We start from the raw sequence: 26,471 nt of genomic DNA, 5'->3' as shown, positions 1-26,471 counted from the left end.
CCCGCCCCGCCTCGTCTTTCTGCCCCCTGCGCGGGCTTCTCACCGCCCCTTCCTCCAGGCTGTGTGTCAGCCTGTCCTGCTCGCTGCCCCTCGGCTGTCCCCGGGGCTTCACCACTGCCCGCCCGGGATGGCGTCGCTGACAGCGCCTTGAGCCGGCCGGGGCGAGCCCGCCGCCGCCGCGGGAGGAGCAGCAAGAGGAGGAGAGATGAACCGCTTCCAGCCCTGGGTCGCGCTGCTGCTCTCGCTGCTGTGGGAGGTGAGGTGGGCCAGGGGGCGAGGGGATCTGCCGGCGGAGGGGCAGCTGGAAGCTGGCAGCCCGTGCCTAGCCCTAGGGTGCGGGGGGTGGTGCTGTAGTGTTTGTTTTGAGGTGAACGTCCTTGCTGGAACGGGCTTGGCTCCGGGATTGGCGGGGCTAGGCTGGGCAGAACCCGGCTCTGGTGCCGGGGGAGGCTTCCCTGCCCGGGTGCGGTGGTTACGGCTCTTGGCAGCGACCTGGCTTTGCCTTCTGTTTAATGTTCTATTGCCGGAGTAGACGATGGTTTGTGGTGTGCCCGAACAGAGTAAGGCGGGACCTGTAGGCAGAGGCACGGGATGGCTCTTAACATCCTAACATTCCTAACAGGCAGGCTAGCCCTCCAAGGGACCCGGAGCACGCTCCTTTCATCAGGGGTTAAATGGAGGGTGCGTCTTGTATTTGAAGTACCCTTTCGTGGGCAAAATGCGCGTTGCGAGGTAGAGGTGCGGCGGCATCAGCTCGGGAGGAGCCGTGGCAGCGTGAATGAACTTCTCCGAAAGCCTCGGTTGTGCAGCTTTGGTAGTTACAACAAGCAAGCAAAAACAAACAAAAAAAAAGAGCAGAAAAAGGGGGGATAAATAGCAGCTTATGTTAATCGGAGGGGGATTTGCGCCACGCAGTTCTGTCACGGGGCTGGGAAAGCAGCTCCTTTTCTAGCAGGCAGATCCACAGATGCGTTCTGGTGGAGAGCTGTCTCTCGGTCTTTGGTTTGCCCTTGGGGCTGGGGGTATCGGTGGCCACCCTGGGACAGGTCCATCATGAGGACGCTGCCAGTGTTGCCATCAAGTCGTTGCCAGGACACGTGCAGTGGCAACGTGCTGGGGTGACTTCGGAAGCAGCCCTGGGCTTGTCGTCTTAGGTACAGCCTTACATGTATATAGCCCATAGGTAGCCTAGCTGAAGGTGTCGGAAGGGTGGAGAGCTGTGTTGTCTCTTTGATGGAGCAATTTAGACAGAAAATGAATGAATTTCTTAAAAGAACAACATACCACTGAGCCCATATGTGGAAACAGGAGCGCTGGCTGTGTAATTATTGGTTTTGGTAATGGGTATAATTCATGAAAATGATATTTACTACATGTTTACGCCACCTACATAAATGAGCGATTTCTGGTATGTTGCCTGCTAAGTCATCCAGCATCATCTCATTGAAACACTCAGATCAAAATCACCATTTAATGTAAATAAATGCAACTCTTTTCAAGTTAATAGGGCTGTGTCTCATTACCCTGGCTGTAAACCTGGCTCAGAGCCTGGCCAGCGGTTGCTCCTTGACTCTGCTCTTCAGAAAGAACAAATGGCAAAACGTTGATTAAATGAAACAGGCACCGACATTTCCCAGAGGGGATTTGTTCATCCTAGAGTGTGAAAGGTTTCACCCCTCCAGGATCTGTTTGATTAGATGTCTCTGCTCTCTTAAGGTGTATTCTGCTGACAAAGATCCGGCCTGCCTGAAAAAGAGTGATTTGCATAAATCCTCTTTGGATGTAGCCGATGTTGCTGTTATTTAAGCTTTTGTACTGGTTTTAATTGTGAGGGTGGGTTTTTTCTTCCATTTAATCCAGGATGTTTGTTTTGACATCTGGTTTTATGGATTTTCTTTTTTTTTTTCATGTTTTGCAAGTGCTTAGGATACCTTTTTAAATGAGACGCTATGTAAATAAGTGTTACAAATTGTTTTAAGTTGTACTCTAAAGGAATCAGGATGCTGGGGGGTTAAATAACTGGATTGGACACAACTGGTCGTTTAGGTTTTTGGTATTTGAAACTTTTGCTGTCTTCTGCACTGACTTCCATACTGGCTGTTATCTGGAATAGCGTTGTTACAATTATTTTAAATCTATTTGCAGCTTCAACATGATCTTAGTTAAGATTTAACAGAGCGTGAGCTGAGGAATATATTTTTCATTCAGTGTTCTGCAGGAGGCTTTGGCTGTTATCCAGATAATGGAGGGCATGGGAGGGAAAGCCATTTAATCCCTCAGAGCAATTTGCAGTAGTTTACTGATGCTTAATATTCGCCTTGGTTAAATTACCCAAAATACTTGTTGCAGGATGTTCATGTGTTTCCTGGCATCACTGTCAAACCAGGATTTACATGTAAGAAGTTGCTGTCTCTCAGTGCTAGGGTGCTAGTCCTTTCTGCAGAAAAGCTTGAGATAAACTAATTACAGAAATGCCCAGAGCACTGTCATGGTAGGAAAGGGATATTAATTCTGAGTTTTCTTGTTTGATGAGGGTTTTCCACTATAGCCACAAAGACTTCCTATGTTGGAAGAAAAATCTCCAACCAGAGCCCAGGAAGTCTTGTTTTGAGAAGAAATTGTTGCTAAAAGCCAAAGATGCCATGAGTTTTGCTCACAACTTAGTCACAGTTGAGCAGTTTAACGTGAGCTAAAATGGGGAACTTTTACGGTGGATAACTTGACAGGTAATTTTTAGTTCTTGCAGGGAGAAATGAATGCTGTTGGATCTTCATCCATCTGTCCAAATTAATTTGGCTTCTTGGAGGTAGCAGGGTATTATTAACTGCAGTTGCCTGAAATGGCCTTTTACACCAGGAACCTGGATGTCTGGTAGACCTGCACTACTGGGGCATGTGGTTTCAGCATTCAGATATTCAGGGATCTCGGTCGCTAGCATGGCTCATGGTTTCACCCAGAGGACTCTGTTTTGTCTCAGTTTTTTGTGAATAGATGGCTCTCAATTTTATGGAAGGCTTTGAGAAGGTCCTTAAAGTGATGTCTGTTTGGGATGTGTATGTCAAGATTTTTCTGCTTTTATTTCATCAGACATCCCTGGAGCTTTGGCCATCTCAGCTTAAAGGTGATTTTAATGCAATGTCTTTGGGATAGGAGCAAAAGTAAAACTAAACAAACAGCCTGCCCCCTTAATGATGAACTGAGTTTATTTTCAGTCTGAATGAGGGCACTGGGGTGTCTCTTTGTGGCTTATTTCTCAGACTGAATGCTTGCTTTCTTCCCAGCAAGCTGTGGAAGTGCTGGGTGGAGGTGATCTGAGTTACAGAGGCTCAGTGGAGGATGGGGAGGCCCTACAGTTGCTTAAGCTTGGTAGAGGACCCTGCTTGTGCTGCAGTGGTAATAAAGGTGTTTTATTGTTGTGGATGAGTAACTTGCTGGGTAGCCTTAACTTGCAGAACTGTCAAATAGCTTTAGGTGCCTAAGCTTCTGTTTGGCCCGTATGGTGTGTCTAGAAGAACCTAGGAGCTAATTCAACTGCCTGAATATTTAAGTCAAGCTTTTTAGTGCTCTGTATTAAGGTAAGCTGAGGCCTGTGGTAATTGCTGTAGGTGGTGTGAGATGTGGGTGAGAATCTCACCATGAAGGTTTCCACATAGCTGCACAAAATTCAGATCATCACTTTTGGAGATACTAGCACTGATATTTCTACACATTCAGTTTCTCATTGCTGAGAATTATAATGTAGATGCTGACAGAAATACTGGCAATTGAATAGTTGGGGGAAAAATGAGCAGTGTAGTCCTCCTCTTATATCTTTCATCTGAAAAAATAACTACAGAGGAGCCAAGTGCCTATTTTTTCTTAAAAGAACAGAAGAATGGACATGTCATATGAACAGCAAAGTGTGTTATCCTGAAATAAGATTCAAGCACTCTCGACAGTCTGTCATACAAGATTTGCTTAAATAAAAGCCAAGTTGGCTACAGCTTCTCAGTTGGGTGGTAGCTGTTGTGTGGATGTTTTTAGTGTTATTTTTGTGAGTGCACTTCAACAGGAGAGATTTTAGCAAATAAGAGAAACCTTAAATCTCTGTCCTTCCTGAAGGAATGTGTAGGAATGTATTTACCCATGAAAGTAGGAACATTCATGCACACTGGGGTTATTGTCTCTATGAAGTCCCTCTCTGTAGAAGCTCATGGATACTGTCGCATTGCTGTTTTAACTCTTGTGGGTGTTGTGTCAGTGGGTGGTGGGAGGAATAATCCTGTCCAAACTGATGGGTAAAAGTCTATCCCAGAAATTCTGCAAGGGAGGTGTTAGTGTAGATGTGTTAACTAACACTCTCCTACTTGTTAGTTTTAGTTGTGTACAGGCTTAGCAGCTTAAACAATTTGAGGTGTTTTGTTGCTGTTGTCTTACCCTCTTGCAGCCAGTTGGAAAGCAGCTATTGCATTGCTGAGTGAAGGCAGGAAAGAGCTTTCTTAGGGTTTATAGTTTGGGGATCCAACTGGTGCTGGCAGATCTTCCCTCTCTCTTGACAGCAGTGAGATGGGCTGTGATTTCCAGGCAGGAGGACTGAGCTTGCACACTTTTCTCACTTTCCTCCTTTTGGAGAGGAGATGGATTCATGTTCACTGCAGGAAGGGAACAATGGCCAAGTGCTATTTGCATCCTGTAAGGATAGCTCTGTATTGGAGTTTTTGGGGCTTGGGGTTTTTTTTTTTTTTTTTTTTTTTTTAATGAGAAAAAGCATTTATAAAACTGTTTATATGTTTTTTACAGCAGTCAGAAATGTTTAGCACCTTCTGTTATCTGTTCCCTGTAAAAGAGAAGTGATCTGACTCTCTTTAATTCTGGTGCTTCGCACTCAGCTAATGCAGGTGTGTGGAAACATGTATTAAACTTGACCAAAGCAAGCCTTTAGACTTCAGCTGTTCTTTGAAAATGGATTTAGTTAAATCACTGAAAAAAGGCTTAGTGGAAACTGCCTGTGGTTTAATGCAAATTTGTTTTGGTTTACTCCACTAGGAAGAGAGTTAGGAAAGCTGGAATGAGTGTGCCTGCATATAGAGGTTTACTCTGCTCATCTATGTAGGCTGAGTTTACAGGCAGGAACAGATTAATGCTTATGCTACAAAATTTAGAATGAAGGTGGCTACCAATGTACTTCAAATTTGTTGTGATATAAAGTAAACCCCCTATATTAAATAAAAAGCCAACAAAACAGAAAGCTAGCAACTTCTGAATCTTTGAGGCTCATTTTTGAAGGTGCTACATTGCTGTATATCCCCAGCAGTGCAGCTGTTTGCACAGGTTTTGTAGTTCTGCTGGAAGCTTTGTTGAAATCCTGTTAGGATTTATTATGGCAAGTGCAAACTCTGTTCTGACTAGCAAGAAACAAAGCCTTTCTAAAATGACAGGCACAGTAGTGCCTTTTGGGCAAGGAATTTTAGGTCTGTCTGTACGCTGGGAACACAGCCTGGAAACGTGAGCATTAAATAGCACTTGCAAGACAAGAGAAAGATAAGGTCTTAAATAGTGGGTATTATGACTTTCCTGACATCAGTAAGGTAATACATGGGATGAAATAGCAGGCATGGTATTTCAGGGGTCGTGAGAGGGGAGTCTGATTTTATTGAATGCTTTCTTCTTTTTTTTCTCTTCTTTTCTTTTTGAGAACAATGTATCTTGACAGGTTTCTCACATATTAAGTGGAAAAGTTTTCACTGCTGAGTTAAAAATGTCTTTCTTCTGAAGTGTGTCTTCAGCTTTGCGCTAGATAGGTGTTAACTAAACCATGTTTTAAATAACTCAACTAAAAATCTCTTCCTCTTTCTCAATGACTCAGCTTTCAGTCTGGTAGTTTTTTTAGAAGGAAAGGAATTAACAATCTGTGTGTCATCCAGCGCAGAGGTGGCAAAGGTGGTCCCTAACCCCTTGTTCTGCCAACTCCCGCAGGTCTAGCGACCATGTGGCTAGAGAAGGATTGGCTCAACCCGCTGATGCTATGGATGACGGAGCCACCAAAATTGGATAGGGAAAAATTGAGATGGAATGGTTTCCCATTGATTGAGCAGAGGTTTGTGCAGTAGTGTCATGAAACTTGCTGCAAGGGAGGAGCGGGAGTGTATGGCTTGGAGCAGGGCTGCACGCTTTGGTAGCACGCTTCTTTCAATACGTTAGGTGTCACCTAATGGGAATCATAGCATCATTTAGGTTGGAAAAGACCTTCAAGATCATTGAATCCAGTTGTAAACATAACACTGCCAAGTCCACCACTAAACCATGTCCCCGGACAATACTATGTTTGTACTGAAGCAGAAGGCAGTTATGCAGACCTTTTCCATGCACAGCTAGAAGGGAAAATAAGTGGAGTTTGGTTTTTGTTTTTCCCTGAAAGACGCCATTAGATAAGACTAACTTTTCCAGACCGTGTCTTATCATTTTCCCACATTGCTTGCCAAGTGTCCATCAGAGCAGAAGTGCTGAACCTGGTGCTAATGACCTCCCCAGCCTTTCCCCTCTGTGGGGTTGGAAGGGGTCATGGATGGAGGCTGTACCTCTGGGGAATGTCCACCATCAGCTGCAGTGTGGGAGGGACCATTGTCCTTGAGTCCAGCTGACGGGAAACTGCGACCTAGCAGTTGTCCAGTGCATCCTACACTGTGTCTCATTTGTGGATTGATCTGGGCCTGGGTTTAAAGTTCAGTGGCAGTAGTGGAAAGTGGCTGGTTTTGGATGGCACTGAAACAGAGTGATGGGATTGTGCTCTGACTCCAGCCTTGGCTGCACTCAAACACTTGTTAAGCAGCTTGTCCTTTCCAGCTGAAGGAGGAATGATGGTATGCCAGTTGGCTTGGTCTCCGGCCTCTGGCATTGATGGCCATCATGCAGCTAAATAGCTGGCAGTAGTTTTGCGGGTGGATCCTTCCTTCTCAGCTCTTGCAGTGATGGAATTAGAGGTGAGGATTGTGGACCCCAAGTATGCAACCTGTACATGTACACATCTGTCTTTCCAATACACTAAAGCAAGTGCATTTGATGTATTTTTATGCCTTTCTAGTTACATGCATTCCAGTCTGTTTGGATCTTCCCTCATAAGAAGAACTGGATAACCCTGTAATGAAATTAGTATGGGAGGAACGTAAGCATGTGGCAGGGGGCTCACTGATGGCAGACTGAAGACCAAGGGCATCATGGATTTCAAGAGCCCGACACTTGATGTAAGAGGTGTATATTACACATGTTCATCTTCTTGAGGCTCAGTGACACTTCCACCAAAGGAAGGCTGATGCTTTTGTAGACCAACAGACCTACTCTGCTTAGCTCAGTCTTGCTGGCAGTATAGTTACAGTGACAGGGCTGTGCTACCATGGCATTAAGAGCTGGTAGTGTGCCTGTGATCTGGAAGGCTTAGTCTTCCAGAAGTTAGGAGCTCCATCAGGGAATGTATATTAGCAAAAAAATCTGATAAAACTCCCAATGATGTCTGTAGTACCAAAACCAGGCTTGTTTTAAGTTGATGCAAACTTGGGTTGTTTTGTTGACACAGTTGTGACTTTCTGCATGCCTAAGGGAGGTAGGTAGACTGGTGTGTGTCCTGGCCTGAGTCTGTATTTCTCCCTTTTTGGACAGGAGATGCTCCTTCCTAACCAGAGAAGCTTAGTTGTTTATACTGTGCTGGTTTTAGTACCGTCCTGTTAGTGTTGACACAGCACATTAATATTAGAGTGCCTGTATTGCACAGCAACATCTATTTAGGCATGGCAGTATGATTCAGACAGTGTAAGGGTCTCTACCTGGGGAATTGTCCATGTGTAATTCAGTATTTTGTTTCTCCCAATTTTATTGAATCTCTCCCCTGAAGTGGATAGAAAACCTGTTAACTTAGTGTCGTGGTTTAAACTCAAGTCAGCCATGCAGCTGCTCTCTCGCTTCCCCCCACTTCCTCCTCCCCGCTCCCCGAGGGATGGGGAGGAGAATTGAAAGAATGTAACTCCCACGGCTTGAGATAAGAACAGTCCAGTAACTAAGGTATAACACAAATCACTGCTGCTGCCACCAATAATAATAATGATAAGGGAAATAACAAGGGAAGAGAATACAACACCTCACCACCTGCCGACCGATAACTCGCCCCCACCCAGCAGTGATCCAGCCCTTCCAAGTAACTCCCAGTTACATCCTGGGCATGACGTGCTGTGATATGGAATACCTCTTTGGCTAGTTTGGGTCAGGTGTCCTGTCCCTGCTTCCTCCCGGCTTCCCCTCCTCCCTGGCAGAGCGTGAGACTCACAAAGTCCTTGGTCAGACTAAACATTACTGAGCAGGAACTAAAAACATCGGTGTTATCAGCACTGTTCCCAGGCTGAAAAGCGAAAACACAGCACTGCACCAGCTACTAAGAAGGAGAAAAATGACTGCTACTGCTGAACCCAGGGCACTTAGTGAATTACTTTCTGCTTTCCCCACAATATCTCTGTAAATGCAGAAAGTCAGTGCAGGCGGTTCTTGCTGTGGCAGGTGACTGTAAGCGTGCTTCAACTCTTCCTGCAAGAACTGGGCAAGGATGAGTCAAGCAAGTGTTTTCTTTCATTTCTGCTCCTGAGGGGGCAAAATGTATTGCTCATCGCTACAGATAATTATCTCAACACTTGTGTAATATCCAGGAATTCACTGCTGGCTCTCTTACAGTGTGAGTTTCCAGCTTAGGGCCCTAATTCCCTGCCACATTTGGAGCTGTGGGCTCAATCTGGGACAGGAAGGATAATGGGTATAAAAGTTCACCTTCATTTGTTCAAATGCTGTTAAAACTGACAGGATTTCAGTCTAAAACAGAGGAGGGAATCTTCCTGTCTGAATATGCTGCTTTCAAATGGTCAGACAGTTGTTTAGCCGAAAAAAAAATGGGGGGGGTGTGGGTTGGGGAAGAAGTGGTGTGTCAAAAGTTTTAAATCTACTTTTACATGGTTTGATTTTCTTTTTAAGGCTGGCATGAGCTGCTTCTATCCTGAGTGCTGTCTTGTCTATCCCGAGCAAATATCCCTAACAAGAATCGTGATTTTTCAATGGTTTGAGCAGTGCTGAGGATGCCTGCTGGTCCAGAGCTATCAGCAGAACTGTCATAAAAGGCACCGTCATGTGCAGTGGGGTTTTGCATGAGGGACCCTGATTCTGTTCTGATCTGCTTTTCCACTAAGGTAACTCCCATCTCCTGGCTTTCATACAGAAGTAATAATAGAGTACGTGATTGGGTTAAACCTCTTCAGAAGTGGGTCATCCATAGTTTGAGATAGTGTAAGATAATATTAAGCTGCTTTTTTGTTTTCTTTCTGTAGCTGAAATGATAGCAGTGTCTGTTCCCAAACCTGTGCATGTGTGTCCCTGCATAAAGTGTATTGTGCCATGCTTAAGGCTGGGGGTTTGCCTACATATGGCTTGGAATGACTTGTATTTTGAGGGAAACTAGGGAGCACAGGAAGCAGTAAGTGCCAAATGATGTCCAAATACTACTAGTTGTATAACCTTGAGAAAAAGCTAAGCATATTCCTTTGGATTTGAGTGTCAATTGGAAGAGGTGAATTGAGATCAAAGTTGTTAGTTTGTTCTGTCTTGTGTTCCTTTGGTATTTACAGAACCAGGTCCTTGGTTTTTAGTGGTGTTAATGCCTTGTTGAGGAGCTTCACAGTTTGGGGTTTTCCCATAATGCCAGCAGTGTGCAACTGAGCTTCGTGCCAGACTTGAAGCGTGGTAATGGAAAAGTGTCCCAGGATCTGCAGGTGATCTGTGGATCTTGAAGCTTGTATTTTCTGAAATCCAGGACTTAAACTGTGCTTCTTGCTTACTGTGGGTAATACTTTTGCTGCTGACTTCTTAAAGCCCATGGTGAACTTTAGCAAAATGGGTCTTGCTACACCCTGTATGTGGCAATCCTCTGTGTAGATACCTGCAAGGGCTCCAACAAGGCATCGGACAAGATCTTGAAAACGCTGTAGGAGATGTGTTAGAGCATGCCCCAAACTGTCTGGTGGGTGAAACCTCCCAGGAAGGCTATGCTGACCCATACTTTCAGCTCCTCATGTGTATGCCCGTCACAAGGTGCCCTGTGGGAACCTGTTCAATTGGAGCTTCACCTGGCTTTCCCTGTGCGTGGAAACTGTGGGCATGGCTGTGGCACAAAGCCAGGAGCATTTGGATTAAGTTTTTTTTAATTCTCTAGTAATCTTGACCTCCTATTTTTATTAAAGCCCTAATCCTGGCCCTCCTCCAAAGGCTATTAAAAGTCAATGGAGACATCTCACTTGCGAGTGCTGGGTCAAGGCTGCCTGGAGGGCGCTGGACATCTTTGACATCTCAACCAGCTTGAGGTGCAGGTGATCTGTGCTCTGTGCATATTCTGAAGCAGCATGGGCAAGGATGCTCCTGTCTTCCCTGGGCGGAAGGCACATGTTTGTACATCACTGCTTCTGAAAAGCTCAGTTGCCTTGAGTTGGCTGTTGCTGTTGTCACTAGTCTTCGCACCTCCAGTAGCCAGCGCATCCGCCCATGGTGCTGCTGGCACAGCTCTCCTTGGGGAAGGAGCTGCTTCAGCTAGCCGCAGTTGCCCTGCGTGTTGCATAAGGAGAAGAGCATCGTAGTGATTATATAAAAGAGATTATGCAACTGGGTAATTTGGTAATCGCCTCTCCGGTGAGTGCTAAGAATAGCTTGTGAAGATGCATTTATTTCTGTGATAGCCATCCACAGTGATTAAGTGCTAGAAGCTGCGGGTGCCGGGCTGTTGCGTGGGGTGAAATAACTTCGTGCCTGCTGTGTGAGTGTTGGCACTGAGACTCCCCAGCTTCGTTGCCCCTGTGCTGCCCTGGCAAGGCACATTGGTTCCTGTTCCCCTTGCACTATAGTGTGCTGTGACCTGCTATGCAGGTACGGTAAAGGTATAAAACTGCTCCGACTGTAAGTTGTCTTGGCTCTTGATGAACCTGTATGAGCTGTTGGTGGCATCCTTATGGTGGTGTGAGATGTGTAGGCAGAGCAGATGATGGAGGAGGGAACATGTGTTTGCTTCTCTGTGAATTTCAGCTGGTTTTGCTTTCTCTTGCTTCCCAGAATATCTTTTATTCATGCTGAAGTTGCCAGTACCCTCCATGAGGTGTCTGGTGGGTGCTGGATGATTTCCAGGATCCTGGTGAGGAGCAAGGATCCTCTTGGGCTGCTGTGAGACGACTGAGAAGACCACATGTGCTTCAGCCCAGCTCCTATTTGTGTTTCTTCTCGTGGGCTTTTCCCTCACTTGCAGAGGGGAAGGTGACTCACAAAATACCAGATGCAGCCAAAGCCAGCAAGAGCTCCTGTAGTGCTAATTGAAAGCTACAGAGAGAAACAGGGAGGAGATAGGTGCTGTTCCTTGCAGTCTCTTAGCCCTAAGAAGGTTGTGCGGGGATGAGCTAAGGATAGCTCTGGAGAGGGCGGGAAGGGAGAGGAAACGAGCAAAGGAGCTTTCTGAGCACTGGTGATTCATCTGGGAACATCAATCCTGGCTCTGAAAATGTTTCTGGAGCTCTCGGCTCGGCTGCTGGAGTCTGGGCAGCTGCTCTGGGCTTTCTTTTTTCCTTTTTCTTTTTATTCCCTGTCTTCCCCTATTCTTGCTTTTGTGGGTTTTTAACTTTCCCTCCACTACACCGTCCAGTAGGTATAGTTGCCACCTTCTCTTGTTGCTCCAGCCACATCATGTTCTCTACTTTGAATTGCTTTATTAGCTCTTCAGCTCTTGCTGCCTGAAGCTCAAGCTGTTTAACTGTATCTTCAAGCTGCCACATAATCCTCTTTGTACCTACAGCTCTGACCTGGTTTCTTCCTTTCCCTGGCCTGGCTCTGAACCGTCGTTCCACCCTTCTTGGTTTAGGAGGACTTTTGTCTCTTGTGCATTCTTTGACTCCGTGATTTGCAATAGTTTCTGATTCCTTGGCTGCTGGGTGCCCATTCTCTTTTAAGAATGGGTGCAATTTTCTTTTAAAAAGGCTTTCAACTTTTTCTGTACTTTCAACTTCTCTTTCTCTTCTAGGCTTCAGTTCCGTCATGATTCAGCCCTGGCACATCCACTTCCCCCATGGACCTTGCCTCTCCCATCACTTCCTTACTTTCCCCTATTTGCAGAGGGAAAGGCTGTGCCATCTGCACTTACAAGTGCCCTGTAAATGCTTCTCATGTCTTGAAATTAGGTGTTGGATACAGATTAACAAAATATAATTAAAATCCATTTTACTGGAAAGGAATACAGATTTTCATCTTTTCCCTTTTGCTTGAGTATCTGTTTCCTTGCATGCTTCTTCTCCTTTTTGTGTTAGGCTAGAGATTTGAGGGGTTGGCTTCCTGCTGCTTCCTAGAATTCCCTTTGCAGCATGGGTGACCCCTCGTTACAATGGGCTGCCCTGTGTACAGACCCTTTCACCTCTGTATTTATGCCTTCTCTTTTTACTTAGGGTAGCAACCCTGGAATATGCTGCTGTTGCTGTCAGGGCTAAAGGAGCGTTAGGGGAATGTTTTTAATGAACATATGGTTGTTGTGTAATGTAGATGGGAAGTAGGCAGAGGGGGATGCATGTGCAAGCTCTCTGAACTGTAGAGACCATGGGCAGCCACAGGCCATGGCTAATATGAAATTAGTATGATACCATGTAAATTCTCAGGTGCTTAATGGACTTAATTTTTCAGTCTCAAACTACACATTTGAAAGAAGATGTGAGTTGAGAGTTTTTGTGCGAGAGCGTGTAAGGATGCATTGAGAGCTGTTGTGGGAGCTGCTGTAATGTGAAAACTGTTTAATTTGCAACTGTGCAGATACATTGAGAATAATCCTAACAGGACTGATAGGCAAGTGTGAAGTAGTGAAAAGAGGAGGGAGGCCAAATTTATGTGCTATAATAGCTTGTTAAAGCCAGTGAAACTGAGATGATACCTCATTTACATCAATATTAATGAGAGGTATGGCTGCAAACTCCTGCCTAGGATCAAAGGAAAATATTATTCCTCAGTTTCAGATAGATAAGGGGGCTCAAAGTATATAAATACAGTTTAAACAGGTGTGATGGCGATATTCAGATCTGGAACAGAAACACTGTACAAAAATTTTGCTTTACTTTTGTCTACATTGCCAATGGCACATGCAGTACATATAATCTGATTAATTTCAGTTCTTCTGAATTAATTTAAATTCTTCTATTTTCTGGTACCCCCAAATGCAGCCTTGCCCCCAGAAACCCTGGGGCTCAGCTGGAATGTACCTGTTATCTCACTGCTGGGGAGGAGAATGATGGGTTACGTGTTTTGGAGTTTTATCTCAGATCCTAATTGATGAACTGCTCCCTTCCAGAAAAATAGCCTGTAAAGATATTAAATTTCTTATGAAGGTTCAAGTTCAGTTAAATATATTCTGTTAAATAGATTTCTAAAAGCAAGCCTGATGGAGAGGGAACAAAAATGAGTGGCGTCTGCAAATATCCCACTGTCTGGAAGTGTCTGATGGAGCCAAATTAATAACTTTTAAGAGGTTTCCTTTTGAAATGTTCCTGCAGCAAGCTTTTAAAAAAGCTTCAGAGAGGCTTGGAAACAGGAACCCTTTGTATAAAGTCTTTCCTTCAAGCAAAAACATTTAAACATGATGTGAAGGAAGGTAATGAAGGGACAATTAGTACTGGGTTCCCTGATTCTGCCTAGGGAAAGCTCAGCGGCATTATTCACAGAGGTAGGGATGGCACTTGTAATTTCATTGTCAGCATTTGTAAGTGTTACTCAAACACTGCTAATGACTCCCTGGACATCTCAAAGGTGACTGCCTCACTTGTAAGGCTTGTAAGCATGTTGGTCTTGAGGAAGGACTGAGACCTGACTGTGAAGCCATTCCAAGGTGTTTATCTCACTGTCTACACAGATCTGCCAGTTTTGTCTGGACTTGGCCTTCCCTCAGCCTGGCAGGTGTTTCTGCAGCCAGTGGATGCCAAGTGCTTAGGAGCTGTATGTGTGTCAGCTTGGCACAGAAGTGCCTGCGGGGCTGGCATCCTGCTGCTGTGCCATGTACAGCTTCTGTCTGCAAGGTCTAGGTGGACCTGCAGGGCCAGAGGGTAGTGCTCATGTCCGGGAGCCTGTTCTACAACTCGCAGTGAACATGGCAATATCATGTACCTGACTTTAATACTAATTTTAAATTTTTAAACTTTAATACTTTAATACTTTTCTACTTTTCTGCAGTAGAAGAGCCAGGTATTAAACACCCCACCTCCCCCAATTCCTTTCTTTAGTGCTGTACATAGTTGTGGAGGAGCAACTCCTTTATGACTCCCTAGACTTTGATATATGCTGTATTCATGGTAACAGCTTCTCCAAATATCTGTCTTCCAAATTGCATTAAATCTATTTATACGTTTGTGGTATTTCTTCATGCTTTATTCAAACACAAGTAATCAAATAAAGAACAAATCAGGCTGTCATGCTTCAGAAGTCTCTGACAGTTAGTACTTAGATTTTTATGGGGAAACAGAATTTTACAATTCATTGTAATGACAAAAAATGGTGCTTTTCTGCACGTCTCTCAGAAAGATTTCATAGTAGGTAAGAAAAATACGCTGTAGCATGTTCCAGTCACATCCAGGCCGGATGCATAGCCATTGTACAGATGGGTAAGTGGGCAGGAAGTAATGATAGAGTAATATAATTCTACCACAAACACTGTACAAGCTTAATATTTCTGACTCCTAATTTCCCACTCCAGTATAAGGAAACTGCTTTGACTTCACAGTAAATTTCTTTGGCTTAGGTAGGCGCATGCTTTGCTACAAGCCCTCCCTTTTTGTGGACTTCTAAACAGGGGCATTTTTGGAAGTCCCGTGCTAGACATCTTGTAGATGTGTGAATCCGTCCAGGCACGTGAGTGGTCTGGAGACAGATTTGTTTTTGGTTGGGAATCCTGTCCTTGTGGAATTACCAAATTGCTTGCCTAGTATTTGTTCAGTGCATCCTGTTAGTATTGAATCTGAGATCAATAGATACGTCCAGACTCTTGTCCTATAGGCATCTTTATCCTAGTGTTTTGATTTATGAATTTGGACATTTGCCAGAGAGCTATACCAGTACTGGGATTGTATACTTAATGGCTTTCTGTTGATCTCATTAACCTCAGAGACTGTTAGTGATGGCAATATTTATTTGGGTAGAATATGAGCTAACAAAAGTCTTCACCTCATCCCACCTCTTCTCATAGCTGACTAAATCTGTTCAACTTATTGTTGTCTTTCTTAGTGCTGTGTTCATGGACACTGAAATACTGCAGGGCCTAACGCTTGCATTTGAGGGTGGGTTTTTTGGTTTGTTTGCTTTTTGTGGCTGATTTTACGGTTCTTTGGGGTGTTTTTTTTTTTCTTTCAATTAGTCATTCATTGAAATATACAGTCCTAGGCCAGTCTAAAGTTTTGCCACTGAGTAGTTTTGGTCAAAATAGATACTACAGCACATTGAAACAGTTTCAGCACTTTCAAAGCCTGGTTTTGTTTCAATGCTTCTGAAAGCTAAGGAATTGAATGCATAGATTTACAATATGTGGTCAGAGGAGAGTGGAACTTCTTTCTCAAAAGCTTGGCATTCACCCAGGGTGTGGGAGGCCAGTTTTATCTTCTTTATGTCATCAGGATTCTTTGCGCGTGAATCACTCATCTCCTGGAAGAGATCCTGGCTGGCAGGACATAGGATGTACTGGGATTGATTTATGTCAATTGTTGACATTATCCCTCTTCTTCAGTGTGTAAAATACAAAGGAAATAATGCACTAAGCTAGGTGGAAAGCTACACCTTAGCTCAGGCTTAGATACTCTTTGAAGAGGAAGACTTGTGTTTGCAGTGCTTGTTCCAGTTATACATGTTCAGAGACAGAAGAACATAGACATGAAAGACAAAAAAGGATGACATGTTAGGACTTTTGGTTGCTGTTAAACAGCATGGCCTTGACTTGGGAAGTGCTTATGTGGGGGATTTGGGTCTGTTGGAGAAGGAGGTAATTTTGTACTTGCTGGGTTTTATGCGATGTGCCCAAAATTTTGCCACTGTGTCCTGGTAGAGATAGGATGCTGGTGTAGGTGGGTATTTGCTCCTATATTTAGGCATTTCATGCAAACAAACATTGCCAGCACAAAAATCTGTGATGTTGTCTCCTGGGATTGCCTGCAGCTTGGTGTGTGTTCACTTCCAGGAGAGCCAGAGAGGTTCAGGCGCTTCTGGCCAGAGACTAGAACACAGATTTGCCATATTCTGGCAAAAACACATTAATGGTTTGGGTGGATCTTTACTGCAAGGTGACAATTACTACTGCCTCCTTTCCCTTACCTCTCTGTTCTACAGATGTGTCCCTTGGGATGTTTAACAGATACCAAGAAAACAAAGATATTTTTTTGTTTCAGGAATGCAGGAAACAATTATGTTTCAGAACCCAAAACCTCACACTTATGTGCCCAGCTCCCTATTAGGAATGGGTTTCTGTTAAAGTTTCAGATCAAGCTGGCACCATCTGGAGTTTACCTGCCACTACATATTTAATTCATCTGCTGATAAGAAATATTTATCTTTAACAAATAGCTCATGAAAATCTGTCTTTCCTCCTCCTTTTTCATTGAGGGCGTCTCATAGCAGCATTATGAATGTTATTGCACACCCAGGCAAGGAGTATGGCAGTGCTGGAGAGATTTATTTCAAATAAGCGCTGTTCCTCTGCAATAACTAGGGAGATTGAAAAGTGGTACAGTGAAGGCTGCAGAGAAGGCAAAACTTTGTATGCCTTACCCAACTTGAAAGACTGTTGTAAAGCAGTTCTGTATGACATTTGGGCTAAGGGCGTCTATAGTGTCTTTCCTAAGCACCAGATTTTTACAGGGCTGTGGTGTTGCTGACATTGCTGTGCCACTTCACGGTGCCTTCCTCGCCTCCTGTCTGTCTCATAGAGGCTATGGTAGGGAACTCGTGCTGAGGGTGATTCTGGGGCTGTCCTTTATCTTTAATGAAAATCTTAAGGCAATTTTAGGTACTTTTTGAAAGATGTTATTTTTATGAACTAATGGAATGTCCCTGGAACTGGATGTTTAATACATGAAGTGGCGAGTGTATATATTCCTGCGTAAGTCTCTTCTGTGTCTGCTGCTCTTATTTTGGGTTTTTTTTCCCTAATATTTTTAAATAATCCAACGATTTACACTTTTTCAGGACTTTTTTTTTCATTTTCAGTTTTCCAATCTTACGTTTCTGTGGCCAGGGACAGGGCTGGTAAATCAAGATTGATTTAGCACTGACAGCCCTGTTGTCAAGACCATTCAAGGGCTCTCTGCACTGAAATTAAGAGAGAAAAAACAGTTTTCATATGAAAGTATGCACATCAGCAACATCAGTGCTGAAGTTCCTTGTACCAACATGTAGAATTTGCACTCCAGGTTTCCTGTTGCACACTATGAGGAGGAAACCCTGCATCTTCAGCCTGTGATCACAATTTTATGTGCATAAATAGTGCTAGATTGTACAACATCCCCCAAGACTTCTCTGTCCTGCTATCAGGCAGACATAGCACAGGCAGCATGGCAGCAAGCTGCCTACACACATGCCTTGCAAATATGCTTCAAACCTGACCTGGAGAGAACACATCTGTGGGTGGATACACAGCACAAGCTTCCTACCTCTTCAGTGCTCTGTCCCTCAGCTGAGGCTATCAGCAAAGCTGATGATGAGTCCTGGTGATGGGGATGTCTTTTTATGTTTGGTGGAGGAGAGTCCAGTATGGTGGTACGACAGTTGAAAAGAACATGTTATTGCTTTAGACCTCGGCTTATGTTAGAAATAATCAGTTACCTCATTCATTTCTTCATATATTTGAAGATATTTTTCCAACCACTGTTTTTATATGTGATCTACTGTACTTCATGGGGAGCAATAGAAAAGTATGGCCCCATGGCTAAGGCCATTACCTCTGTTGAGAAAGATTAAATTCTGGGGTTCTCTCTTTCCCTTTGTTTCATGTCCTTGGAGACGTCAACTTTCTTCTTGGCCTGAAAAGCAGTGCTTGACTTGTGATACAGGTGGAGTTGTACCTGAAGAAGCCACAGGCATTACCATTGAGAAGTCTCCTCCATCATTTCCCAGAGCAGGGCTCTTTTATTTCTCTTGCGATTCTGAACTTTGATACATCATTCTGCAAGGAAAAAACCCAAACTCTTCCTATTTAAATCCATGCAGCTTTGATTTGATATTTGTCTTCAAAGGAATTCTAACTCCAAGTGAAGTTCAGTCATTAAGTTATCTCAGTTGTGGATTCCCTGTGATTTTCCAAATGCTTGCCCAAGTTAGTCAGAAAATGCTTTAAATGAGAAAGGTGTTCCACTGGTTTGATCTGTCTCGAAACCCGAAATACTGTTTGTGGCTTTATCATGATGCTGTCATGAAAAGCTCATGAATAAGCTAGCACACAGACCCATCCATATGCAATGTGGATATCTGGGAGCTGTTGGTCAGAATCAGATGCCTTTCTAAATCCTCATCTGACCAATTCTCAGGCCAGGAATGGGACTTCTGTATGGGTGGGAAGAGATGCTCCTCCTGCTTGTTGTGTTAAATTTAATGGTCTGTGTCTTGTAGACGTAAAATCATCTTTGTGGTTGTTTATGGATTTTTAAATCTCTGTAATCATGGGGTTTGGATTCTTTGACTGTAGCAATATAGGGAGATTCTGAATATTTAATGGGGTATTGAGCACTGCATAACTTTCCCATGTATGGACTTGCAGAAGGTGTTTTGATGGATAGGGTGGTTTGTTTCTCAAACTCTGTAGGGTCAGAGATCATGTGTCTGAAGTATTTTATACATGTTGTGTGGGTTTTAGGTAATTAATACTTTATGCTTGCCCCTGAGATATGTGGCAGTGGTTAAAACTCAATTAAGTGGTGATTATACAGTGATTGTACTGAATGATGAATATTTCATTTATTTGGTTTGAAATAGGAAATAAAATATATTGCTGCCATGCTGGTTTTATTTCAAAAGACTCTGTCAAGACTAGCACATTCAAAATCTGTTCAGTGTCCTAAATTTATCCTCCTGGAAGAGCGCAAATATTGCTTTGAGGACTTTTTAAAAGGGATTTTGTTGTCTTGCTTTATAAGGATGCTTGTGGTACCTTTAATAATGGCTTTTTGCCTTGTCACCTTTAGATTGCGACCAAAGTCTTATTCTGCTCACACTGTTCGTTAATTGAGCTTTTGCTAAGTGCACATTGAGAAATATATGTAACTGAAAGAAATAAGATGGGTGAGGCAAGTGTCTGTCTGTACTTCTCCATCTTGGACCATGGTGCTGTGCCAGAAAAGCTCATGAGCCTGCCTAGTTTCAGAGGTCCATTCCTGTCATACTCCTCCAACGTATCTCCACTTGGATCAGAGATGTATCTAAAGGGTGTAGCTCCCTTTTTATTTCCTTTAATGACTGTTTTGGACCTGTCTTCATGGATTTGTCTAGTCACTTTTGAATCTGCTTCTGCTATTTCTTGCAGCAACAGACTTCAGATTTTGTCTATCTGCTGCATAAAGAAGTACTACTTAAACTAAGTTCCTGCTAGGACAAGAGGCATTCATTGAAACTAATGTTACAGGACCTGCTGAATAATAGCTTTGTACTCAGCCTCATTCAGCAGTGCATTCAACCTTGCTTTTGCCCATCACCCACGCATCTGTTTTCCAGGTTGAAGGCTCTCAAACCTTTTAGACCCTTCCTGAAACGTAGCTGCTCCATCTCATTATTCATTGTGGTTGCTCTTCTCTGTACTTCTGACTCCTAGCTACAAGCACTTATTGGAGAGCAGAAATAAGGACTTGGAAGTGCCCTTCAACTTCCAAAGGGAGAAATTGGTCATGAGTATCTGCTGGAAATTTGGGATTGCTCTCCTATATGGAAAAAGACTCTAACTGGTCCTTAAAAAAACCCCAAACAACCCTAACTTTAATTTCTGAGCTTTTAAGGAACTGTAACAGAATAACTGATTGGCTTGATTTGGATTCCTGTAGCATTACTGGAACTTAGCTGTAACTTACTCTGTATGAGGTTATTAGTGAAGTAAAGGACTTCTCAAAACAAAGAGCTAAAGACTAGGAAATCTGCCTTGAAAAGTACATAATGAGTCATGCCTTGTGAAGATTCATTGTCTTTGATGGGGCTGGCTAAGGGGTGAATTAGTATGTGTTCACCTCTGTGCTGATGCTGAGAAAGAGGGAAACTAGTCTGACATAACTTTGAAAGCTCAGCACTTGGAGGCTTTCTTGAGAGTGCCTGCAGGAAGAGATGGGCAGATTGTAGCCTGAAGGATAAGTGGATAAGTGCAGCTGCCAGAAGACGGTTGAGATACATGTATTGCTTCTGCAGCAAGTGCTCAGCTCCCTTCTGTGAGCATCAGAAGGAAGGCTGCTTATCATCATGACTGACTCCTAAGAGCTCTGCTGTGTAAATGGAAGTTTTATCACGCTATTTCTAGCTCACACTATTGTTTAGGAGTCAGTTCTGGTTTATATAGCTGTCCCACGTTTATGGCTGTACTGCCGCAGTGTCTTAGTGGTGTACCAAGCAACGTGGCTAACATCCTTCTTAGGGTTTTTGTGCCTCTCAAGGGAGGCTTTTTGGTGGAGCTCTTGGTTTGGTTGGTGTCTTGTTTTCTTAGGTTTTTAATGTTACACATTGTTGTGTCAGGGCGATTCCTTGTGTGTTTGGAAAGAAAAGCAGTGGTGTTTATGAAGGTGTGTGTCTGTCTTTGAGTAAGACTTTGAAAGATCACAGAGCTGAGACCTGGGCTGCTGTCAGAGGGAAAGCTTGTCTCACCCTGCTTACTCAAAGATGAGCTAAGACTGTGTGAGATACTGCTCCAGAGTCAGCTGGGCAGGATCCCCCAGCTAGGTGATCTTCCACTAGCTGAGTGATTTTTCAGATAAGAGGCTCAGGCCGTGGAAAGTTCAAGCTCAGATTTGTATTATTTTATTGAAGAGAGTGGAAAGAAACTGGGGTTTTGTTTCATTTTTGGTGGGGTTGTTTGGGGGGGCCTGTGGGTTGTCTTTTCTTTTTTGATACCCTGAGCCTGTTGGATTTTGCAATGTGTTTATGGTATAACATCTGTTAATGCTGTAGTTGGTGGTAAAGGCACCTATGCCAAAACATAGTCCACAGCACATAGTCCAAGCTGTTGGAGTCTCTTACTTATGCTCTGCCCTTGAAACTGCAGGCAAATTTGACCAGTTGTGGGTGTGTATGGAGAGTCAGGGATGAATGGAAAATCCTCAAAACATGTTTTGGTGCCCCTTTTACCTTCCTTGTGTAGCTCTGTCACCACACTGATACCTCTGTGGTCACAGTGGTAACGTGCACTTAGGACTGGAAATCATCTGCAAATTGTTAGTGTTCGCATCCACATCACTTGTATCCATTTCAGTATTGCTATAAATAGAGAAAATTTGTCCTTTTGAGCCTTAATTTGGTTATCTGGACACAAACTGCTGGAGAAAGAACGGGATTATGTGCTTTCATCTGTGTTGTTTCAAACAGTCAGGTTACATAGTCGGTCTGTTAAGTAGTGCTTCTATGAGTATATCTTACATTAAATATTGTAAATCAAAGTTCAGCCACTATGGATCTTACTTGGTGGGTGGTTTGTTTTTTTTTTTTATGAGCTCCAGTGTGGGACTATAATAACTGTAAGTTCATCAATATAGAGATATGTTTAATTTTGATTTTTAGAAGGGCTCTTTTAAGCACATCTGATACTTAAAGTCATCATGACATGAACTGAGTGAATGAATGACTTGAAATTCAAGCGTAGACATCTTGGTTTAATTCCAGCTCTAAACTCAGATGCTGAGACTTCAGACCTGGATACACTTAGTCTTTTTGCTTTGTGTTGTGTTGAAAATAGTACTATAACACCAAATCAGCTACTTAGTACCTAGGTCGTTCCAAAATTGTTCTACAAATTCAAGAATATTACTTGATAGAGCTTAAAATAAGAAGAGGAAATGATTGACAGCCTAATGCCAAAATAAAGTCCTGTCTGTTTAGATGGGGCCAGAATATCAGGTAGCATAGTTGTCAGTGCAGATGAGATTGAAAAATATTTGTAGGCTTGTGAGGCTCATGCACTCACTGCGGGTACGTGGTATCTGTTGACACTACACTCTGAGGAAGACTTGCAGAAAAACACAGGGATGTGAACAGTCACATTTAGATCGGATGTAGTATCAGAAAAGAAACCAGTGTGAGATTCCTTTCTGTTCCAAATGTTTCCTTGATTCTCCTGATGCTGCCAGATGTTTTTGCTTTGCTGCTGCTTGGATGAAAACATGCATAGGTAGTTAGTACAAGACTTTGCATACCTGTCCTATTGCCCCGACCCTAGTTCTTTCTTCCTAAATCCAGCCTAATCTTCAAATAAATCTGTGAAGTTCTCAGTAAGCCTCCTTCATGCTGCCTTTCCCCTTAACCATTAGGAAATCCTTTAAATAAATACCTTCAGTTTCTTCCCTTGCCCTTCTGCAGGTCCTGCCACCGACTGTATGCCATGAATGCAGAACGTGACAGCAGCTGAGCAGCTGTACTGAGGCCGCTTGCTGTCGTGGCAAGGAATATTGCTTTTACTCTGTGTTTTCACCTTGCTTTCTGTTGTTTCTTTTGTTTTAGACTTTGCTAGTCTCTGTTCCCATTTTGTGCAGTGATTGTGCAGCAATGTCCTGGTGCCTCATTAGGGCTTCTAAATGCAACCAATGATAAATACAACATAACAGTCATCCTGACATGCTTTCTATCAAACTCTACTTCTAGTGAATTTATTTCCCCTTTATTTTTTTCTGTGGTGCTAAGCACAGCAAACAGCTGCTTCTACCAGCAGAAACTCGAGGGAACCGACTTTCCCACTGTTCATTTTCTCTTTGGTCCATATGGATTTCTGCTTAGACCTAGGGGCAGATGCACTGTGCCTGAGCAGTTGTATAACACGCCGTTGCCTGCTTTTCTGCTCTGAACTCATAATGAAATAACCTAAATGATTATAAAAGCTTTAGCACCAGCTTCATTTCATTTTAATAGAGCAATAAAAACAACCAGTGTGCAAGCTGCTGGCTCCAGTACTCCTGCGTAAGCCATTAGCAAAACAACGTTAGTGGCTCTTGACAAAGAAAAACAGCAGTGGCAAATCCAAGAATTTGCTCTGTAAAGAAGTCAACCAAGTGCTAGTGAATCCAGAGACCCGCTCTTATGCATGCTGGCTGCTGTGAGCTTTTTGTTTGAGGTTGAGAAATTGGCACTTTCTCATGATTTGTTTTACATGCTGGCTTTGTCTTCTGTAAATATCCTTTGCAGTGTTTCCAGCAATGATGGCAACTGCCAGGCACCCAAGGAGCTTTTCCAGTTAACTTGTGTGTATGGAGACCTGACAGGTTTTGCATTTTATGCATGAGTCTAGCTCCTCTGGCTGCCTCTTATGGTCTCCTTCTGCAATACTAGCAGCTAATGTATTTGCAACATTATACCTCTCATGCCAAGTGCGGTGTGTGGAGTCTCCACATAAGGCCCAGAGGAGACCTGAGATGTCCCTGCTACAAGGACCCTGGTTCCCTCACTGGTTGTGGGAAAGCATGCCCATGTCATGGGGCCCAGCACATGGAGCCTTCTGTACTGAGGCCTCTATCTACCTAAGGTTTGTTAAGTGTTCCTTGAAGGGTGCCTATGCAGTTGGTATATTGTGTATTTGAAAGGGTATAGAAATTGTAATTAACGCTCATTAAACTAGTACCAACTGTTAATATGTAATCCTGTAGTGTTTTACTCTGTTTAAGGAACAAAGTGCTGCTTAAGGCTTGGTTTCCGTATGGATAGCAAATGGTCTGGTTTCATTCATGGCTACCTGTCAGAGTGGTTGCACCCTGGTGCTTTCTCATGGATGGTAAAAACACCCAGCAGGGCACACTGGGAGATCTCTGAGAGATTTGGTCCCCTCATCCCTGTCTCTTCCATCGTTTTCCTTTCAAGCTGAAAAAACCCACCTTTTTAATTTCACTGCTGAATGTAAAGAGGTTGCGATCACTCTTTTCCAGGAAAAGCTTTCAGCATTTCAAACTGTCCTAAGACATTCACTGCATATAGGCATCCCCAAAAACATCCGGCCAGCTGGAGCAATCTGAAAACATAGTATAAGCTAGAACAAGAGAGATGCTGGAAGAGAGACATAGATGACCGCAGGGTGAGTGAGAGGATAGAAGATGAAATTATCCCAAAACAGAGCTTGAGAAAAGAATTAATATCCCTTTATTTTGTGTTACATTCTAGTAGTTGTGTAATTCGGTACAAATAAGGGAACCAAGACTTCTTTCTATGCCCCTATAGCCTGGAAGAACATTTAATAAGTTTGTATGGATTCTTCCTTTCTGCTTTTGCAGAACTGGGTAAACAGCACAACATCATCACCTTTCCCTCTTGGCCAGATCTTGTTTCTCTGTTTAGGTTTGTTTCACTGTCCCTGCAGAACATCTGTCAATCACGTAGATGGATGTGGTTGCATGTATACATTTTTTAAATTGATATTAATCTGTGATTCATTTATGTTCAGCAGTGCCGTTGGCAACAGCCTGAGAGGTATCCTGGTCCCATGTACTTCTCTCCTTGCTTCTTTCAACTGACCTTTGTAGTTGTGAACCTTTGAAGAATGTTCATCCTGTTGTTTCCAGTCTCCTGATGCCTGTTCTGTTTTAAATGAGATGTATCCAAGCTGTTAGGAATGCCTTTTCTGCAGTAGCTAGACCTTTCAATCTTTGGTAGAGCTGTTCTGAAATAGGGCAAGCATTTCCAAATGTTTATCCTTAGACTCTCAGTGCTTTGTGGATTTGTTATTTTTAGTAATCATTTAGTTGTCAGTCTCACGTTGGAGATCTTCCTCTCCCCCACCAAGGCCAGCTGCTAGAATCAAGGGGTTATGATGACTTTCACAAATGAACGGGGAGCTTTGTAGCCTGATGGTTGCAGACAAAAGTGCTTGACATTTCGTTCTCTTTGAACAGAGTTATAAAATGTCAACACAAAAACATATCGTGTAAAGAATTCCAACAGCATCCCACTGCAAAGCCTACCGATTTTGGCTCCAAAGTGAAGAAGTTTTTTTTTCTCCCAATGATGTTTCCTTTCCTTTCTTTTTATTTAAATGAACATTGTACTGTTCCAAGAGCAGTCCATGTGGATGTGCCTGGAAGAAGTCATTGAGTTTATCTCACAGATGCAGTCATTCTGGATGCAGGGTTTTGGTTTTATGAACATGGGGCCATGGTAAAACAGCTTCATAGTGTGGGGTTTTTCTTCCCCGCCTCCTACTCCCACTGAACTAAAAACGTAGTTAGCCCTTTAGTTGCATTACCTGGTACTATAGTTGAAAGCCCTGAAGTCTCACTGAAAGCTTCTGGCTGAATGAGGCTTGAAGTGTAAAGAACATCCTCTAGTTGTAAAAGTGACCAGTAGAAATTTCCAAAATGTCATACAAGTACCACTGATAGCATATGAGTCCAGACGGGTGCTGATACTACCCAGTTGTGCAGGTATGGGGTCCATTCATATTTGTGTAATACCAGTTAAGTTCTCTTTCTGAAACCTCTCTATTAAGTGGATTGTTGGAGCTCATCAATGACCAGGGTCTGGTTTCATCCCTTCCATGCATCACTTTCATGTTGCAAGTGTGTGGAGCAGCACTGCTGTGAAGCCAGGTGTGTGATTCTCCTGTTGGTGGAGATGTTTCCTGTTTTCCTTGCTTGTCTTGTCTTACCTAGTTCTGCGATTGTTCTGTGTCACAGGCAGTTGCTTACATTATTGGTAGCTGTAATACTAAATTTAAAGACTGAATAAGGTAACTTCTATTGTCTAATTTCTTTCTTTGAAGAGAAAATGAAATGTTTTAGCAAGATGGTAACTTCTAAGAGAGGTATGTACCAAATGACCCTGTCTGAGAGTGCTGAGTAGCAGCCACGTCTGCTTCAAACCGTGAAGGCCCTGTCTTTTAGCACTCTGGACTATAGCCTATAGGTCTTTACTTGGCTAGATAGGTGCCTGTATGCTTTCATATGTTTATTGTTCTGTGATGTGACCTAACATGTACAAGCATCTACTGTCACAGGAGCAGACATGCATGCAGGGAGCAAGCTGCAGAAAGCCAGAACAATTAATCTAACATGAATAACAGGTTCAGCTGTATCACTGCTGTCTTTGTAGACACCAGAGGGATATGGCTTTACTTTGTTAAACATCAGGAAGGACCAGACACCTTCTATGAGCAGGATGAGACCAGGGAGACCTCAAAAGCCCGAGGAACAGTTGGAGACTGATCTGTTTCCAGCAGGCTCTTCACAACTCTCACCACTGCTTTGTCCCTCGACAGAAGATTTCCCCAC

At 43.3% G+C, this 26,471-nt stretch overlaps 1 protein-coding gene across 1 annotated transcript in view; it reads left to right on the top strand.

Annotated features, from left to right (window-relative positions):
• Positions 1-205: 205 nt before the first annotated feature.
• Positions 206-26,471, top strand: part of VOPP1 (VOPP1 WW domain binding protein) — a gene marked incomplete at its 5' end in the record, with an annotated part of 62,381 nt that continues 36,115 nt past the window's right edge. Inside the window, one exon of the mRNA XM_080611217.1 lies at positions 206-256. Coding sequence (XP_080467343.1) covers positions 206-256 — 51 coding nt within the window. The remainder of the gene's footprint in view (positions 257-26,471) is intronic.

Source organism: Psittacula echo (assembly GCF_963264785.1).
Source record: "Psittacula echo genome assembly, chromosome: 2".
NCBI classification, from domain to species: Eukaryota; Metazoa; Chordata; class Aves; order Psittaciformes; family Psittacidae; genus Psittacula; species Psittacula echo.
This window is presented reverse-complemented; position numbering and strand designations above follow the sequence as displayed.